Source organism: Lactuca sativa, chromosome 3 (genome assembly GCF_002870075.4).
Source record: "Lactuca sativa cultivar Salinas chromosome 3, Lsat_Salinas_v11, whole genome shotgun sequence".
NCBI lineage: Eukaryota > Viridiplantae > Streptophyta > Magnoliopsida > Asterales > Asteraceae > Lactuca > Lactuca sativa.
In genome coordinates this window covers 36,936,612-36,957,689 of record NC_056625.2, presented here as the reverse complement: position 1 = coordinate 36,957,689, position 21,078 = coordinate 36,936,612, and the positions used below count along the sequence as shown (strand labels likewise).

Here is a 21,078-nt window from a genome sequence, read left to right as displayed (position 1 = left end):
AATCACAGCACTAGCAAAAGCTGGTGACTGCCCACTGACCTGGAGTGTGGATCCATTATAACCAATTTATAATTGGAAATAACACCCCATATTCTCCAGATCTTAATATATAAGGAACATATAGAAACTTGTAATCACTCTGGATCCTTTTCCAAGCCTTAGAAATGATGAAAACAAAATGACATATCAGAATAGACCCGGATCAGACCTAACAACAAAGATGCCATTCTTTCACATAGATAAAGCCCTTATCAGTGAGGTTGGCCTTCTTAAGAAAGTTAACCAACTCAATTTGTGAACTTTTGGAACTGGTTTGGGGTTCGTTTGAGTTCTAGAGCTCCAGATATGATTTTTACAAAATGACTACAGATCTGATGGAAAACAGAATCGTAGCCACCCGTGATTCCTTTTTGGCTTATCCATCCTTCTCCTTTTGAAACACATTTAAGATGTGTTCATCATCCCAATTCAGTCCCCATGATAATGGTGGTACTAAAAAGGGTTAGGGATCATTAGGATTTCATTTAGCCACAAGGATGTAATAATAATCAACATGAAAATAAACATAAGCACATAAAATCATCATTCTCCCTTTTAGGGTTTCCATGATCTTTTGCCACATGTAATCCCCTAGATCCATCATCCACCATATATGGGGTGAAGATAGGATCTTGAGATGATGTATAACATATAATTACAAATAAAATAAGAAGGAGAAGAGGTGAAGATGAAATCATAAAACTAGAACAAGGTTATGAATCAAGTTGTAAGAAAGGATAAGGAGGTTCATACCAATACGAATCAAGGCTGGAAATGAACAAGAATTAAGCTCCAAACAGCCCCTTGGCTGCTCTTGATCCCAAAGAGAGAGAGAGGGACGATTTTTGAGAGAGAGAGGGAGGGTTTAGAGTGTTTTCCTTGTGTGTGTTCCAAATGATTCAATTTACACATTAAGTACTATTAACTAGATGGACTTTGCAAATAGGCCCATAGCCCATGGACTTCAATAAAAGGAGTTTACAAGATGATCAAAAGAGTCCAATAACATAAGAAATCAGACATTTGTTAAATAAATTAACCCAAGGTTACAAGGATAATTAAATTAAAATAACCAAACGTACCGAGAAAACCCGAGGCGTTACAACTCTCCCCCACTAAGAACGGACTTTGTCCTCGAAGTCAACACCCTAGAAACAGATCCGGATAATGAGCCCGCATCTCACATTCCAGTTCCCAAGTCCATTCCGAACCCTTCCTATGTTGCCACTGCACCTTAACCAGGTTTATAGTCTTGTTGCGGAGAGCTTTCGTCTTTCGTTCTAAAATAGCGATTGGTTTCTCAACATAATTGAGACGCTCGTCAATTTGTATGTCCTCTAGTGGTATCACAGCGGTCTCATCAACAACGCATTTTCGTAACTGAGACACGTGGAACGTATTATGAATTAGACTAAGCTCGTTAGGAAGCTCTAAACGGTAAGCCACCTTCCCCACACGAGCTATGACCTTGTAGGGTCCAATGAATCGGGGTCCGAGCTTTCCCCGCTTCCGAAATCGAATCACACCTTTCCAGGGGGAGACTTTAAGCAACACATAATCTCCCACCTGGAACTCAAGATTGGAGCGTCTTTTGTCGGCATAACTTTTCTGACGACTGCTCGCTGTGACCAAATGATCCCGAATCACTTGGATTTTCTCCGTAGTCTGTAGCACGATATCGGTACTCCCAAGTACCCTCTGCCCAACCTCGCCCCAACAAACGGGTGTCCTGCACTTCCTCCCGTAAAAGGCTTCATACGGAGGCATTTTAATGCTCGAGTGATAGCTGTTGTTATAAGAAAACTCAGCTAGATGTAGATGGTCATCCCAACTACCCCCAAAATCAATCGCACACGCCCTAAGCATGTCCTCCAAGGTCTGAATCATCCGCTCACTCTGCCCGTCTGTCTGCGGATGGAAGGCGGTACTAAAATGTAATCGTGTGCCCAATTCCTCTTGAAACTTCCTCCAGAACCGAGATGTAAACCGGGTGTCTCGATCGGAGACGATAGAAACGGGAACCCCATGTAATGAGACAATCTCCCGAACAAAGATCTCGGCTAATTTCTCCGCCGATGAGCTCTCCTTTATAGCCAGAAAGTGAGAACTCTTAATCAAACGATCAACAATCACCCATATCGTATCTGATCCTCAGGCAGTTCTAGGAAGTTTTGTAATGAAGTCCATGGTTAGATGCTCCCATTTCCATTCAGGAATCTCTAATGGTTGCAACTTCCCATGCGGTTTCTGGTGTTCTGCCTTGACCTTCCGACAGGTCATACATTCTTCCACAAATCGAGCCACATCATTCTTCATTCCATGCCACCAGTAAGCCTCATGAAGGTCCCAATACATTTTAGTAGCACCAGGATGGATAGAAAATTTTGACTTATGAGACTCATCCATTAGGGTTTTCCGATTTCCCCCAGTATATGGAACCCAAACCCTACCGTAGCGAGTCAGCAAACCCCGCCCGTCTCGTTCCATCTTAGGCAACTCTTTCCCAATCTTCTCACGCCTGATGTTTTCCTCCAGTATTGCCGTCTTTTGGGCGTCCCGGATTAGATCTAACAAAGACGACACCATCGTGATCCAGAGACACTTAGCTCGAATCGGTTCGGCAGATTTTTTACGACTGAGAGCATCAGCTACCACATTAGCTTTACCGGGGTGGTAGTGAATTTCACAATCATAATCTTTTACCACATCCAACCATCGGATCTGCCTCATATTCAAATCCCGCTACTCGAACAAATATTTTAGACTCTTATGGTCAGTGTATATGATAAACTTCACTCCATAGAGATAGTGTCTCCAAATCTTAAGAGCGAAAACAACAGCCCCAAGCTCCAAATCATGAGTGGGGTAGTTTCGTTCGTGGGGTTTCAGCTGTCGGGAGGCATAGGCTATCACCCTATCTCGTTGCATTAACACGGCACCAAGACCTTGAAGCGATGCATCACAGTAAACCACCATATCCTCAACCCCATCAGGTAAGGCCAAAATCGAAGCTTCACACAATCGTTTCCTTAACTCACCAAACGCCAGTTGCTGCTCCGGGCCCCAAACAAAATTCATTGATTTCTTGGTCAATCGGGTGAGTGGTAAGGCGATTTTAGAGAAATTTTCAATGAACCTCCGGTAATAACCGGCTAAACCCAAGAAACTGCGAATTTCAGAAGGTGTTTTCGGAATCTTCCATTGTTTAACCGCATCAACCTTGGCTTGATCGACCTTGATACCTTGTTTTTTACCACATGCCCCAAGAACTGAACTTCTTCCAACCAAAATTCACATTTTGAAAATTTAGCATAAAGCCTTTCTCTTGCCAGAGTTTCTAGAATCTCCCGAAGGTGTTGCTGATGCTCCTCTTTGCTCTTAGAATAGACTAAGATATCATCTATGAACACTATGACCGAACGGTCAAGCATCAGGCTACACACCCGGTTCATGAGATCCATGAACGCTGCAGGTGATTGAAAGGAGGAGGCACTTGATTATACACTATACCAAGGTTGTAAAAATCGTTTGACGGTAGCTCTACAGTCGACTGGTGTTAAGGGATTAATCGGTCTTGGCGGGGATTAATCGAGGATTAATCGGAGACCATAGATTATTAATAAAATATTAAAATTAATTAAATATTAATACATCTTAAGAAAAACAAGTACTTCAAAATTAGAAAATAAGAAAAATTGTAATTTGGAAATTTGGAAATACGAAAATATGAACATTTTGGTATAATATTTGAATTTTTGAAAATTTGAAAATTTTGGAGTAAAAAAAATGTTGGTTTTTTGAATTAAATTTTTTTTTTAATTTTTTCAAAATTTTTTGACATTTTTTTGACATTTTTGTGACTTTTTTCGACCTTTTTGACTTTTGTTGACTGATTAATCCCGCCAAACCCGATTAATCCTAAATTTCCGATTAATGCACTAATCCTCGACGGTTGGAGAACGCCAAGCGATTAATCCACGATTAATTGCCGATTTCTGCAACCATGCCCTATACCCTTTGACTGATTTCGTTTAAATTGCATTCAATGGTCTATCATATTGGCAACTACCTCACTCGATACATCATATTTTCCAAAATCAAAATCAGCAGTTTCAAATTTGCCCTTTAATGATTCAATTTCAGCCACTAGTTCAGCGTTATGTTTCTTTATGTAGTCATAATTTTTGCGTTTATTACTATAGTCTTCCTGAAGTCTCCTAAAGTCCTTTATTTTAGATTCCAACTAGGCCTTAAGAGGTTTTTGTCATTTTCTAAGATGGTAACCTTCATACCTAAGATCCTCTACTTCCCTTTTGAGTAAGTCATTATGTTCACAAAGAATTGTAAGGTTCTCTACTTCTCTACTTAGAGTCTCAATTTCCTCATGAAGAATTTTAACATAATCAATACAAGCTTGAGAGCATGAGGGTAGACTTACCTCGGTTTTATTTGGTTCATGAGAAGAAGATACCATCAACGCAAACTGCAGCTCCATCATTTGATCTTCAGCTGCAATAATCTCTGCCGGAGCATCATCACCAACCTGTGCCAAATGGGCATTTTCAGGTCCAGATATGTTCAAGGCCTGCATCTGATCCTCCCAGTCAAACGATTGCGTAACCATGGCCTTCTCGCTGTTGACCTGAGCACCGCTTCGATTGTTCCCAACTACAACCATTGTCCGGTCATTATTCAATCTTCTATCCGGCTGTGGACACTCATGAGCAAAATGCCCTGGCTCATGGCAGTTGAAACAACGTAGCTTTCCCTTGCTGCACCCAACCTTCTTGTCAGCACTCATCCCCCAGTTGTTCTTTCCGGTCTTCTTGGCAAATTGTTTCGCCCTAAAAACTGCCATGGCAATTTTCCATGTGATATGCATCTCTTCTACATCTTCAAGGTGAATCCGATCAAGATCGGCAAATGACAGTTGAGGTGGACGATCTCCAACTACAAGTGTATTGTAGCAGTTGACAAGCCCTGTAGCAAGAGCGAGATTTTCATCACCTTCCTTTCCTTTTGATGAGGAAGTCACATTGGAGGAAGAAGTAGCTTGAGTAGCCACTAAAGATTGGTTCTGAGAGAGAGGCATGGCTGATGCAGCAGGAAGAGAAGAAGCTGATGGAGTGGAAAATGACTGAACCTGAGCTTGCTGAGCAGCAAAGGGTTGACCTGCAGAAGAAAAAGTGAGAGCTGAAAGAGCATTATTAGAAGAGATCCCAAGGATTGCAGCTGAGTATGAATTCACATGGTTTATCTCCCGCTGCTTGTCATCAATATCACAAACCTTGATGACTGCCATCACTTCAGCAAGAGAGAGCCAGCTTAGATCCTTAGTCTTCTTTATAACAGCTACATTCATGTCCCAAGACTTCGGGAGAGCATTCAGTAGCTTCTTGTTTATCTCATACTTGGTGTAAAAGATCCCGGCTACAGTCATTTCAGTGGTAAGAGATGTGAATCGTTGTAGCTGTGCTTCAAGAGTTTCTCCAGGAATGTATTTGAACATGTTGAACCGTTGTTGCAGCATATCTTGGCGACTCTCCTTCATATCTTCATTCCCTTCATAAACCTCGATTAAGGCTTCCCGCAAAGCCTTAGCAGAAGTGTACTCCCTAAAACCTTGAGCTATGTACGAAGATAGGGCCATGGTTAGAGTGACCAAAGCCCTTTCTTGTTCTTCGACCTTCTCAAAGTCTTCATCTGTGTAATTTTCAATCTTCTTGTCAACCACTTGCCCTGCAAAAATGGTGGTTATTCTGACAGCGTCTTTTATGATGCTTCTCCAGATTTTGAAGTCCTTCATCTTGATGTACTTCTCAATCCTGTACTTCCATTTAGGGAAACCTTCAGCGGACAACAGTCTTGGAATTCAAGTGGTTGTGCCCATTACAGGATCCAGCTCGTGGTGGTGTGTTTGACTTTGTGAATCCATTAATATTAAATTTATATTAAATAGAAATTAATTTATTTAGGAACAATTAAGTTTCCAATCAGACACAAGTTCACAGCCATATAAGGGTTGCGACCGTAAACTATGCTCACGGTCAAAGAAAAGTTTGTGGCCGTAAACTCTGTTCACGGTCCGGAGTTTACGGTCGTAAAGTGTTGTGACACCCAATTTTTTTTTGCAAAAATTTTAAACTTTTAAAACCCATCTTAGATTAAATTAAAACAACTGAAATAGTCATAACATAATCCATCAACTTAATAATCATATAAAATAAGTGCGGAAGTAATAATAATAATAAGGTCCCAACAAAATAACTAGTAGCCATGTCCCGATGCTCCATGTCAAGCCTTAGCCTCTTTCATCTTAACACCTGAAAAGTTATAAGGGAAAAACATAAGCACGAAGCTTAGTGAATTCAAACACAGACATTGTACTAACATTCATATTTACTAGCCCTAATCCATTTTCCAATTATAATGATAAAGGCAAAGAACGAATCAATGTCTATATTACGAGAAGGACTTGTAGGTTTGAACCGTACCGGGAAGATCCCGTATCATTTGGCCCTAATCACCGCACCTCACGAAGAGTATTACGTTGGTGATCTTACCTACCCACCGCACCGGTAAATCCGTATCCTTTGGTGGTGTCCCCATATCCATAATTAGTTACATACAGTGCACATGTACGAATTAAAACAATACTTATATAGCATGCTTTTATAATAAATTCAAATAATCACACACGAGCTAACTAGCAAACACAATCATCAATACAACGGTGTGAGAGAACTCACCTTGAGTGAGTATTAAGGATGGCTAACAATCAAATAATGCTACCAAGCTTGAGCAAACTTCAAAACCTCACCTAAGAAGGACTAAAGGTTAGAAAGGAGAAGTAATGAAGCTATGAGTTGAGAAAAGAGTAATCACAGCAAGGTCTCTGAAACAGACCTGCTGTTCAAAACGGATTTACTCCAAAATCTAAAACAGAAACATAGCTTTAACTAAATTTTATAGGAATCTATGATTTCTCTGGATTCCACAACTATAAAGAACTCATTCTAACTCCAAAAGATGAATTAGATATGAATTTTACAAAATGGTGTATCACTTCTGTCTCCAACAATACAGTCAAGTGATGTTGGCCAATTCTACCCAACTTGTGAGTAGAATTCGTCCAAAATAAAATTAAGAGAAGTAAAGGACATACAAGTGAAAGTCTTAGAGTTGGAATTGAATGAAAAGCATCTCTCAAACTCCAGATATAAAATTCACATTGTGGACAATCACAGCACTAGCAAAAGCTGGTGACTGCCCACTGACCTGGAGTGTGGATCCATTATAACCAATTTATAATTGGAAATAACACCCCATATTCTCCAGATCTTAGATTCATAATATAAGGAACATATAGAAACTTGGAATCACTCTGGATCCTTTTCCAAGCCTTAGAAATGATGAAAACAAAATGACATATCAGAATAGACCCGGATCAGACCTAACAGCAAAGATGCCATTATTTCACATAGATAAAGCCCTTATCAGTGAGGTTGGCCTTCTTAAGAAAGTTATCCAACTTAATTTGTGAACTTTTGGAACTGGTTTGGGGTCCTTTTGAGTTCTAGAGCTTCAGATATGATTTTTACAAAATGACTACAGATCTGATGGAAAACAGAATCGTAGCCACCCGTGATTCTTTTTTGGCTTATCCATCCTTCTCCTTTTGAAACACATTTTAAGATGTGTTCATCATCCCAATTCAGTCCCCATGATAATGGTGGTACTAAAAAGGGTTAGGGATCATTAGGATTTCATTTAGCCACAAGGATGTAATAATAATCAACATGAAAATAAACATAAGCACATAAAATCATCATTCTCCCTTTTAGGGTTTCCATGATCTTTTGCCACATGTAATCCCCTAGATCCATCATCCACCATATATGGGGTGAAGATAGGATCTTGAGATGATGTATAACATACAATTACAAATAAAATAAGAAGGAGAAGAGGTGAAGATGAAATCATAAAACTAGAACAAGGTTATGAATCAAGTTGTAAGAAAGGATAAGGAGGTTCATACCAATATGAATCAAGGCTGGAAATGAACAAGAATTAAGCTCCAAACAGCCCCTTGGCTGCTCTTGATCCCAAAGAGAGAGAGATGGACGATTTTTGAGAGAGAGAGGGAGGGTTTAGAGTGTTTTCCTTGTGTGTGTTCCAAATGATTCAATTTACACATTAAGTACTATTAACTAGATGGACTTTGCAAATAGGCCCATAGCCCATGGACTTCAATAAAAGGAGTTTACAAGATGATCAAAAGAGTCCAATAACATAAGAAATCAGACATTTGTTAAATAAATTAACCCAAGGTTACAAGGATAATTAAATTAAAATAACCAAACGTACCGAGAAAACCCGGGGCGTTACAACTCTCCCTCACTAAGAACGGACTTCGTCCTCGAAGTCAACACCCTAGAAACATATCCGGATAATGAGCCCGCATCTCACATTCCGGTTCCCAAGTCCATTCTGAACCCTTCCTATGTTGCCACTGCACCTTAACCAGGTTTATAGTCTTGTTGCGGAGAGCTTTCGTCTTTCGTTCTAAAATAGCGATTGGTTTCTCAACATAATTGAGACGCTCGTCAATTTGTATGTCCTCTAGTGGTATCACAGCGGTCTCATCAACAACGCATTTTCGTAACTGAGACACGTGGAACGTATTATGAATTAGACTAAGCTCGTTAGGAAGCTCTAAACGTTAAGCCACCTTCCCCACACGAGCTATGACCTTGTAGGGTCCAATGAATTGGGGTCCGAGCTTTCCCCGCTTCCGAAATCGAATCACACCTTTCCAGGGGGAGACTTTAAGCAACACATAATCTCCCACCTGGAACTCAAGATTGGAGCGTCTTTTGTCGGCATAACTTTTCTAACGACTGCTCGCTGTGACCAAATGATCCCGAATCACTTGGATTTTCTCCGTAGTCTGTAGCACGATATCGGTACTCCCAAGTACCCTCTGCCCAACCTCGCCCCAACAAACGGGTGTCCTGCACTTCCTCCCGTAAAGGCTTCAAACGGAGGCATTTTAATGCTCGAGTGATAGCTGTTGTTATAAGAAAACTCAGCTAGATGTAGATGGTCATCCCAACTACCCCCAAAATCAATCGCACACGCCCTAAGCATGTCCTCCAAGGTCTGAATCATCCGCTCACTCTGCCCGTCTGTCTGCGGATGGAAGGCGGTACTAAAGTGTAATCGTGTGCCCAATTCCTCTTGAAACTTCCTCCAGAACCGAGAGGTAAACCGGGTGTCTCGATCGGAGACGATAGAAACGGGCACCCCATGTAATGAGACAATCTCCCGAACAAAGATCTCGGCTAATTTCTCCGCCGATGAGCTCTCCTTTATAGCCAGAAAGTGAGAACTCTTAATCAAACGATCAACAATCACCCATATCGTATCTGATCCTCAGGCAGTTCTAGGAAGTTTTGTAATGAAGTCCATGGTTAGATGCTCCATTTCCATTCAGGAATCTCTAATGGTTGCAACTTCCCATGCGGTTTCTGGTGTTCTGCCTTGACCTTCCGACAGGTCATACATTCTTCCACAAATCGAGCCACATCATTCTTCATTCCATGCCACCAGTAAGCCTCATGAAGGTCCCAATACATTTTAGTAGCACCAGGATGGATAGAAAATTTTGACTTATGAGACTCATCCATTAGGGTTTTCCGATTTCCCCCAGTATATGGAACCCAAACCCTACCGTAGCGAGTCAGCAAACCCCGCCCGTCTCGTTCCATCTTAGGCAACTCTTTCCCAATCTTCTCACGCCTGATGTTTTCCTCCAGTATTGCCGTCTTTTGGGCGTCCCGGATTAGATCTAATAAAGACGACACCACCGTGATCCAGAGACACTTAGCTCGAATCGGTTCGGCAGATTTTTTACGACTGAGAGCATCAGCTACCACATTAGCTTTACCGGGGTGGTAGTGAATTTCACAATCATAATCTTTTACCACATCCAACCATCGAATCTGCCTCATATTCAAATCCTGCTGCTCGAACAAATATTTTAGACTCTTATGGTCAGTGTATATGATAAACTTCACTCCATAGAGATAGTGTCTCCAAATCTTAAGAGCGAAAACAACAGCCCCAAGCTCCAAATCATGAGTGGGGTAGTTTCGTTCGTGGGGTTTCAGCTGTCGGGAGGCATAGGCTATCACCCTATCTCGTTGCATTAACACGGCACCAAGACCTTGAAGCGATGCATCACAGTAAACCACCATATCCTCAACCCCATCAGGTAAGGCCAAAATCGGAGCTTCACACAATCGTTTCCTTAACTCATCAAACGCCAGTTGCTGCTCCGGGCCCCAAACAAAATTCATTGATTTCTTAGTCAATCGGGTGAGTGGTAAGGCGATTTTAGAGAAATTTTCAATGAACCTCTGGTAATAACCGGCTAAACCCAAGAAACTGCGAATTTCAGAAGGTGTTTTCAGAATCTTCCATTGTTTAACCGCATCAACCTTGGCTTGATCGACCTTGATACCTTGTTTTTTTACCACATGCCCCAAGAACTGAACTTCTTCCAACCAAAATTCACATTTTGAAAATTTAGCATAAAGCCTTTCTCTTGCCAGAGTTTCCAGAATCTCCCGAAGGTGTTGCTGATGCTCCTCTTTGCTCTTAGAATAGACTAAGATATCATCTATGAACACTATGACTGAACGGTCAAGCATCAGGCTACACACCCGGTTCATGAGATCCATGAACGCTGCGGGTGCATTGGTGAGCCCAAAAGGCATCACCACGAATTCAAAGTGCCCATATCGAGTACGGAATGCTGTTTTCTCAATGTCTTCTTCACGAACACGCATCTGATGGTAACCGGAACGTAAATCAATCTTGGAAAACCAAGATGCTCCCTGAAGCTGATCGAAAAGATCGTCAATACGCGGCAACGGGTACCTATTCTTTATCGTGCGCTTGTTTAGCTCCCTATAATCAATACACATTCGCTGGGATCCATCTTTCTTCTTCACAAAGAGAATAGGAGCACCCCAAGGCGAGCAGCTTAGCCGTATAAACCCTTTATCACTTAGTTCTTGAAGTTGATCTTGGAGCTCTTTCATTTCAGGTGGTGCCAAGCGGTAAGGAGATTTCGCTACCGGAGTCGCACCTGACACCAAATCAATGCGAAACTCCACTTGCCGAATAGGTGGAAAGCCAGGGAGTTCCTCTGGAAAGACATCGCTGAAGTCGGAAACGATAGGAACGTCGTCTAGTGCTATAGCAGAAGAGCAAGAAGCCATAGCCAGGTGGGGAATGTCCCCCTAAATAATAAGTTCTCCACCTCTAGGGTTTCGAACACGAACTTGCTTCTTACGACAGTGGATTTCCGCATCAAACGCATCAAGCCAATCCATGCCTACGATAACGTAGAGCTCTCGCATCGCAATAGGGATAAGATCAATAGGGAATTCAACTCCAGAAAACTCGAGAGTGTAACCTCGATAAACATCGGTGACATAAATAGTGCGGTTGTCGACAACATCGACAACCATTGGGTGAGCCAATTTTCCAATACTACACCCCAAACGATTAATAAACGTGCGAGATACAAAAGAATGGGTAGCACCGCTATCAAACATAACAACAGCAGGCTCGGAATCTAGCAAATAAGTGCCTGATTTACCACATACGATCATGTAAACAATTCTAACTACCATTTATTAAATAATGGCAGGAGAGAAAAGAAAAAAAAAAGAAATTTACCTGCCACTGTCGCGGTAATCACCGGCTCATCCGTAGTCATCTGGTGAGCACGACCTCGTGTCACCATAGTGGGTCCCTTAGAAGATGATGCAATTGCAGGATTTGTACCCCCGCTTCCTTTACCAACCTTCAACTTCGGGCATTCAGGCTTCTTGTGTCCCGTCTCGTTGCAGTGATAGCAGACGGGAGCAGCAGGAGTAATCTGAGGAACTGCACTCGCAGGGGGAGCCCTACAATTCTTCCAATGATGCCCTGGCTTTTTACAGTTGTAGCATATCAACGGATTTTTCTCGCCCTGACCTGAAGACGGCCTGTACTCATACCTTGACTTACCACCCTGCTTTTGCTTTTTCTGGGCATCTCCGGATGTCTTGGAGGAGGTGTCATTGGCCTTCCTCTTGGTCTGGGTCTGCAACTCGATTTCCCTCCTCCTTGCTGCATCCATGATCACGGATAAAGTCGGGAACTCCTGCATGCTAACGAATTCCCGAATCTCGGTACGTAGAATGGTAGTGTATTGGCTGACCAACCAGGCCTCGTTCCCAGCAAATGAGGGACAAACAGATAGCATCTCCAAGAACTTGGCGTTCAGGTCGCTAACAGACTCGGTAGTTTGCTATAAGGCCATGAACTCTTGCTGCATCCGCTGCTGCTCCACCTTAGGCACATATTGTGCCTCGAACCTCTCCACAAATTGGTCCCAAGACATGGCCCTCACTTAGTCTTCGTTCAATAGAGAGGTGATGGTGTTCCACTATGTCTTTCCCCTTTTTCACAACTGATTCATGGCGATCACTGCTTTGTACTAGTCCGGACACCCAACACTTATGAAGGCGCCCTCAACATCTGACACCCAGGGCTTAGTAGCAACTGGGTCGGATTCACCATTCCAAAGAGGAGAGCTACACTTGTTTAACTTCTCGAAGTAGTATGCCGAATCCCGAACGGGCGGAGCCGATAACGCTCCCTCGGGAATAGCTGCGAGGCGCTCATCCAGAAGAGCTTTGACTTGGTTGATTATGTCATTGGTCACGCCCGGGATTAGTTCATTGAAAGTGTTATTGAATTCCTCAGCGACAATATTCCTAACTTGCTCCATTTGGAGTTGATTAAGGCGAGCAGGCGGAGCCATTTGTATCCGTAGAAGGAGGAAAATATTTAGAAATAATTCAGCCTAGATATTTCTAGGAAGACGAAACACTCAGCTTGCCGAAAATTTCTCAACCTTGCCCCAACCCGAAACCGGCACCGATGTTTCAAATAGTAGGGGCCCTTCTACTATCTTCCACACAAGTTCCAATTTCGCAATCGCGTCTAGTTTCAAAATTTCCAGCTCGCTCTAGCCGTTAATTTTACATCTCTCTCACATGTTAACATTAGATAAGTGTGTAATCTAGCATTTTAAGACTAGTAGAATCCAATTCATAGTCAACAATTTAACATAAACATTTAACATAAGAAATAAGGCTTACTTGGCTGGCCGACTGGCACACCGCGACATCTTTCACTACTAGTCTTCAGAAAGTTTGAAAAATCTTTTAAAAACAGAATAAACTATTATAGAGCCTCAAATTTGAGTCTAGAACATCCACAAGAATGCCTAGTTCCCTCAAACTATGGCTCTGATACCAACTTGTGACACCCAATTTTTTTTGCAAAAATTTTAAACTTTTAAAACCCATCTTAGATTAAATTAAAACAACTGAAATAGTCATAACATAATCCATCAACTTAATAATCATATAAAATAAGTGCGGAAGTAATAATAATAATAAGGTCCCAACAAAATAACTAGTAGCGATGTCCCGATGCTCCATGTCAAGCCTTAGCCTCTTTAATCTTAACACCTGAAAAGTTATAAGGGAAAAACATAAGCACGAAGCTTAGTGAATTCAAACACAGACATTGTACTAACATTCATATTTACTAGCCCTAATCCATTTTCCAATTATAATGATAAAGGCAAAGAACGAATCAATGTCTATATTACGAGAAGGACTTGTAGGTTTGAACCGTACCGGGAAGATCCCGTATCATTTGGCCCTAATCACCGCACCTCGCGAAGAGTATTACGTTGGTGATCTTACCTACCCACCGCACCGGTAAATCCGTATCCTTTGGTGGTGTCCCCATATCCATAATTAGTTACATACAGTGCACATGTACTAATTAAAACAATACTTATATAGCATGCTTTTATAATAAATTCAAATAATCACACACGAGCTAACTAGCAAACACAATCATCAATACAACGGTGTGAGAGAACTCACCTTGAGTGATTATTAAGGATGGATAACAATCAAATAATGCTACCAAGCTTGAGCAAACTTCAAAACCTCACCTAAGAAGGACTAAAGGTTAGAAAGGGGAAGTAATGAAGCTATGAGTTGAGAAAAGAGTAATCACAGCAAGGTCTCTGAAACAGACCTGCTGTTCAAAACGGATTTACTCCAAAATCTAAAACAGAAACATAGCTTTAACTAAATTTTATAGGAATCTATGATTTATCTGGATTCCACAACTATAAAGAACTCATTCTAACTCCAAAAGATGAATTAGATATGAATTTTACAAAATGGTGTATCACTTCTGTCTCCAACAATACAGTCAAGTGATGTTGGCCAATTCTACCCAACTTGTGAGTAGAATTCGTCCAAAATAAAATTAAGAGAAGTAAAGGACATACAAGTTAAAGTCTTAGAGTTGGAATTGAATGAAAAGCATCTCTCAAACTCCAGATATAAAATTCACATTGTGGACAATCACAGCACTAGCAAAAGCTGGTGACTGCCCACTGACCTGGAGTGTGGATCCATTATAACCAATTTATAATTGGAAATAACACCCCATATTCTCCAGATCTTAGATTCATAATATAAGGAACATATAGAAACTTGGAATCACTCTGGATCCTTTTCCAAGCCTTAGAAATGATGAAAACAAAATGACATATCAGAATAGACCCGGATCAGACCTAACAGCAAAGATGCCATTATTTCACATAGATAAAGCCCTTATCAGTGAGGTTGGCCTTCTTAAGAAAGTTAGCCAACTCAATTTGTGAACTTTTGGAACTGGTTTGGGGTCCTTTTGAGTTCTAGAGCTCCAGATATGATTTTTACAAAATGACTACAGATCTGATGGAAAACAGAATCGTAGCCACCCGTGATTCCTTTTTGGCTTATCCATCCTTCTCCTTTTGAAACACATTTTAAGATGTGTTCATCATCCCAATTCAGTCCCCATGATAATGGTGGTACTAAAAAGGGTTAGGGATCATTAGGATTTCATTTAGCCACAAGGATGTAATAATAATCAACATGAAAATAAACATAAGCACATAAAATCATCATTCTCCCTTTTAGGGTTTCCATGATCTTTTGCCACATGTAATCCCCTAGATCCATCATCCACCATATATGGGGTGAAGATAGGATCTTGAGATGATGTATAACATACAATTACAAATAAAATAAGAAGGAGAAGAGGTGAAGATGAAATCATAAAACTAGAACAAGGTTATGAATCAAGTTGTAAGAAAGGATAAGGAGGTTCATACCAATACGAATCAAGGCTGGAAATGAACAAGAATTAAGCTCCAAACAGCCCCTTGGCTGCTCTTGATCCCAAAGGGAGAGAGAGGGACGATTTTTGAGAGAGAGAGGGAGGGTTTAGAGTGTTTTCCTTGTGTGTGTTCCAAATGATTCAATTTACACATTAAGTACTATTAACTAGATGGACTTTGCAAATAGGCCCATAGCCCATGGACTTCAATAAAAGGAGTTTACAAGATGATCAAAAGAGTCCAATAACATAAGAAATCAGACATTGGTTAAATAAATTAACCCAAGGTTACAAGGATAATTAAATTAAAATAACCAAACGTACCGAGAAAACCCGGGGCGTTACAAGTGTTTACGGTCTAAATTCACGGTCCAAGAATCCATGTTTACGGTTCAAGAACTGATTGGAGTTTGCGGCCGTAATCTAAGTTTACGACCGTAAGCTATGGTCATAATCTCCCAGAAGCTCGATAAAAATGCAGTTTTGAATGAAGCTTGAAACCCTTTCGCTGCAAACGCCAACTTCAGTCGCAAACAAATAAGAACACAGTCAAAAATTCGATTATAGGATGCTTTTGACACTGGTTTTGCTCTAATACCAATTGTAAGGTCCTGAAACGAATCTTACCAGTGATCAAATAGCAAATCACAATCAATTAACAATAAGGAACAAGTAGAATTAAGAATGAACACAAGCTTGCAAACGCTTTTCTATTAGGAATAACGTCTGGTACAACTTGTGGTTAAAGCAGCCGTGAACTCTAAGGCATCAACAACAGACAAAAGACCTAGCACACCTCTATATATACTGGACCTGGGCCGGCCTTGGGTTTACGGTCGTAAACAGGCTTACGGCCGTAAACTTATTGTTGGGCTGTAAACTACATACAATCTACCACAAGCTATAAATTGACTCAGAAGAACTTATTGAATACAAAGCCTATACCAAACCACTAATTAGACCCTTCAAGATGCACTAGGATTTGCTGGACCGATACCACCAAAGTGCGAGGCAGGAGAGGTACGAGGTCATCACTTCGATGATCACGACCAAGATGAGGGACAGAGAGTCTGTCACTGCTCATCTGCAGAAAATGCAGAGGTATGTCGACCGCCTGCTAAAGTTAAATGTTAACTTTGATGAAGAGATGGCGATTAATATCATTCTTCATTTGCTGCCACACTATTTCAACCAGTTTCGCATAACCTACCACATGTACAAAGAGGAGGTCAGCTTGAGCAAGCTTCAATGCTTGTGGAGGACTGTTGAGAGAAACCTCAAGGATAAATCCGTTGCATTAACTCCCACTACAGCTTCCCCCATCTTGGCTATTGGGCAGGGGAAGGGTAAAAAGAGGAAGGCTCCTTCAAAGAGCCACCATAAGGGAAACTCCCATGATGGCACCTCTTTTAGTGGAACCAAGGCTGGTCCCGCTGCACCCACCTCTAACCCAAAGGATGCAGAGTGCTACTACTGCCATGAGAAGGGGCATTGGAAATGAAGCTTCCTGAAATATCTGCAAGACATCAAGGATGGAAATATTAAGCCGTCCTTCGTAGGTATTTATACTATTCAATCTAATAATTCATCACATGATATTTCTGGGTACTTGATACAGGATGTGGTTTTCACATTTGTTCTGATTTGTAGGGCCTAAGAAGAAATACGGATGTGGAGCATGGGAAGATAAACTTGATCATGGGGAACATAAGATCGTCGCCTGTCACCAAGATTGGAGTTTACTCTTTAGTGCTTAGTAATGGATTAGGACTAGATTTGAATAATTGTTGCTATTCACCAAAAATCGAAAGAAACATCATTTCTTTTCATGGTTTGCATAGACAAGGATTTAGATATTCATTTGATAATGAAAAGTGTTTTATTAATTCTTATCTTAATGGTGTTTTCTATTTTGAAGCACTGCCTTGTAATGGAATATATGAAACTGTGATGGTTATAGACAACTTAGGAAATGATGTGTTACATATCAAATCTTCTAATAGCTTGGACAAATCATGCTTGTGGCATTGTCGTCTTGTACATGTCAACAAGAAACTTATAGCCTAACTCCAAAAGGATGGAGTGTTGGAGTCATTCGACCTTAGGGACGATGACGTATGCGAGTCTTGTTTTCTTGGAAAGACGACCAAGTCACCCTTCACTGGTACTTGTGAAAGCGGTGAGCCTTTTTTGGATCTCATAAACACCAATGTGTGTGGGCCCTTTAGATCCACTACAAGGGATGTGAGTTGCTTCTATGTGACTTTCACCGATGATTATAGTAGATATGGGCATATCAACTTAATCAAGCACAAGTCAGAAACCTTTGAAAAGTTCAATGAGTTTAAGCAGGAAGTGGAGAATCAGTTGGGCAGGAAAATCAAGATGCTTTGATCCGATCGAGGTGGTGAGTACCTAAGTCTTGAATTCCACGACTACCTCAAGAAATGCGAAATCGTTTCACGATTGACGCCACCTAAGACACCGGAGTTGAATAGTGTAATCGAACCTTACTAGACACGGTTCGTTCCATGATGAGTCGTGCTTCACTACCTATCTCATTCTAGGGGTATTCCTTAGAGACTACCGCCCATATCTGTAACCTAGTCCCAACAAAGAAGGTTGTCAAAACACCTCACGACATGTGGACAGGGAAAGCTCCCTCATTGGCACATATCAAGGTTTGGGGTTGCGAGGCTTTCGTAAGACGAGAGACTCACGACAAGCTTGAACCTCATAGTAAGTGGTGTATTTTCATCGGCTACCCGCAGAAGTCCTTTGGATATCTCTTTTATAGACTGAGTGACAATGTTGTCTTCGTTGCGAGGAGAGGGTTTTTCCGAGAGTGATAACTCATAAGCCAAGGGGACAGTGGGAGGCAAATCGATCATGAAGAGCTTCAAGAGTCGAGCGATGAAGTAAACTATAACGCTGGCGCTCAACCTAAGGAGGAAACTCCTATTGAACCAATTGACAAGTCCCTACCTCTTAGACATTCTAGTAGAGTTAGTGTTCCACCTGTGTTGTATGGTTTTCATATAACAATTGAGGGTGATATGTTTATTAGTGATAGTACACTAATAAATTTGGATAAACCTAATAGCTACAAGGAAGCCATGGCAGGCCCGGAGTTTATAAAATGGAAAGAGGCTATGCACAGCGAGATTCAGTCCATGTATGACAATCAAGTTTGGAATTCGGTTGACAATGTGCCAGGTCGGAAGACGGTCGGTTTCAAGTGGATCTTCAAGAAGAAGACCGACATGGATGGGAAGGTACACACTTATAAGGCGCGATTAGTTGCGAAGGGATTTACTCAAACTCCCGGAGTTAACTATGATGATACTTTCTCACCGATTGCAAAGATAAAGTCTATTAGGGTGATACTAGCCATTGCTACATTTCATGCCTATGAAATATGGCAGATAGATGTCAAAATCGCTTTCCTTAATGGGAAGTTGGTTGAGGATGCTTACATGAGTCAGCCAGAGGGTTTTGTCGATGTGAAGCATCCTAATAGATTGTGTTAGCTTGAGAAATTCATTTATGAAGTGAAACAAGCGTCTCGCAGATGGAATCTTTGTTTCGATGAGAAAGTCAAAGAGTTTGGCTTCCTGTGAAGCGAGGATGAATCATGTGTATATGTCAAAGCCAGTGGGAGTATAGTTAGCTTGAGCGTATTGTATGTCGATGACATACTCCTCATAGGAAATGACATCCTGACCTTGCAGGAAGTTAAGTCTTGGCATGGGAAGTGTTTCTCTATGAAGGACCTTGGAGAGGCTACCTATATTTTAGGAATAAGGATAGTGAGAAAAACAAGAGTAAAAGAGTAATAGGACTTAGTTAGAATACTTACTTGGAAAAAGTACTAAAGCATTTTAGTATGGAGAATTCCAAGAAAGGGGAGTTACCACTCCAAATTAATGCCAAGTTTAGTAAGACTCAAAGTCCGAGTACCGAAGTCGAGATAGCACAGATTGTCACAACTAGGAAATTCGATGCCTTGTAAACATTGAACAATGATAACAAATGTGAACCAACAATGTGAAAGCATGTAGGATGCTTATTCAATAACAACAAAATTTCAATCAAACACTTCATACAAGCACTGCAAATAGTCAACAAATAATTGGAAACCCTAGAAATCCCGGTTTAAGTCCATTATGGACTAGGATTTCCTTATTGGTCCCAATGGGCCAATAAGCTTCCAACTTGACTATCTTGGGCTTAGAACTCTTAAATGGGCTCTAATTGGACCCACTTCCATATATTTTAAAATTTTTGGGCCATATTGGGCCTAGAATGAAATAAAATACCTAAATGGACCTTATTGGGCCACAACTAACCTAATTTAGCCCTAATAGGCCATAAAAATCATATTTATATTTATTTGGGCCAAAAATCACTCAACTTAACCATAAAATAGACTTAAGCATTCAAGGCCCAAATATTCTTTTCTTCCTTCTCCATTCTCGGCCCAAGCCCAACCCAAGAAGAGGAGTTGACTCTTGGATGCCACCTCACAATTGTTCAAAGGATTTCCATGCAAAATGACTCATACTTCCATGCACCATCCAATCACTCACTCTCTCTTCCCCTCTCTCTTTCTATCCTCGGCTGAAGACACAAAGGAACACACACACACCTCACAAAAATTCTCTCTAAACCACTCTTAAGATTATCTTCTCCTCCTTTGAAGATCTCAAAATTTTGGCTTGAAATCTAAGGATTTTCATCAAGTAGTTCACATATTTGGTAAGTTATTTCTTTGATTCATAACATATCTTCTTCATTTTACCAACAATCTTCCTTATCTCATACAAAACTTATGATCTTGCACCTTAGAAACATCTAAGTTCGAGATCCTCCAAGAAAGCTTGCTAGGATCAAATCTTCTTCATCTTTTCCTTCAAAAACAAAAACCACACTCAAGGTGAGATTCATACCCCTTTCTTTTCAGTTTTTGTGAGTTTTATGGGGGAGAATACAATAAAATGTGTAGATCTATGTGTATATGTATGTTATGTGTGATTTGATGCATGTATGTGTGTGATTTCATGTGTTTTGTGATGAATATGTTACCAAAAAGGGTGTAAACTCGAGATCTATGACATGAGAAAGGAAACAAACATAATCTAAGCTATCATACACTAAACAAGCCAAGAATAATAGGTTATAAGGTCATGATGAACATATTCTAACATAAACCCCTTTTTTGGGCTTAAATTGTCAAAAATACAAAACTTGGGATACAAATCAACAAGTCACGGTTTCTTGAAGGTTAAAAGGGTCAAAACAGTTTCTATAAATATTTTTATGAACATTAGAAATTTCAAGGGACTTAAAATGTAAATTTTTAGCTTAATGGGCAAATTTTGGGCTTTTCTGCCCAATAAGCCTCAAAATACAAAAAATGATAAATTTTAGGGGCTGAAATGAAACTTTCTGTAAAACAGGGGGTAATTAGCATGACAAAATCATTTTATGGGTCTAAAATGCTTTTCACTATCAAAAGGGACCAAAAATGTAAAGTTTTTAGATTTTGGGCCAAAACTGTAAAAGTTGTGAAAATGGGTTCCTAACCGAGAAACACTATTTTGGAGGGGCTGAAGCTATCAACAAAGTAAATTGTGGGTTAAAATCGTGTTTTCATCAAATATATAATACAAAAGTGTAAAGAAATGGGTTTTAAGGACTAAAAATGAAATTCTTTTATAT

The 21,078-nt window shown here is 40.6% G+C and overlaps 1 protein-coding gene across 1 annotated transcript; it reads right to left on the bottom strand.

Annotated features, from left to right (window-relative positions):
- Positions 1-11,348: 11,348 nt before the first annotated feature.
- Positions 11,349-12,235, bottom strand: LOC128132737 (uncharacterized). The gene is made up of 2 exons (XM_052769661.1): positions 11,791-12,235; positions 11,349-11,701 (listed from the first exon to the last, which is right to left on the bottom strand). The coding sequence occupies exons 1-2, from the start codon at positions 12,233-12,235 to the stop codon at positions 11,349-11,351; spliced, it is 798 nt and encodes a 265-aa protein (XP_052625621.1).
- Between the last annotated feature and the right edge of the window lie 8,843 nt (positions 12,236-21,078).

Bases quoted from the DNA above. Each gene is read 5' to 3' on its own strand.
- LOC128132737 (XM_052769661.1), bottom strand. From the start codon at position 12,235: ATGGATGCAGCAAGGAGGAGGGAAATCGAGTTGCAGACCCAGACCAAG. The intron at 11,702-11,790 runs GTAAATTTCTTT...GTGGTAAATCAG, and splicing joins GATTACCGCGACAGTGGCAG to GCACTTATTTGCTAGATTCC.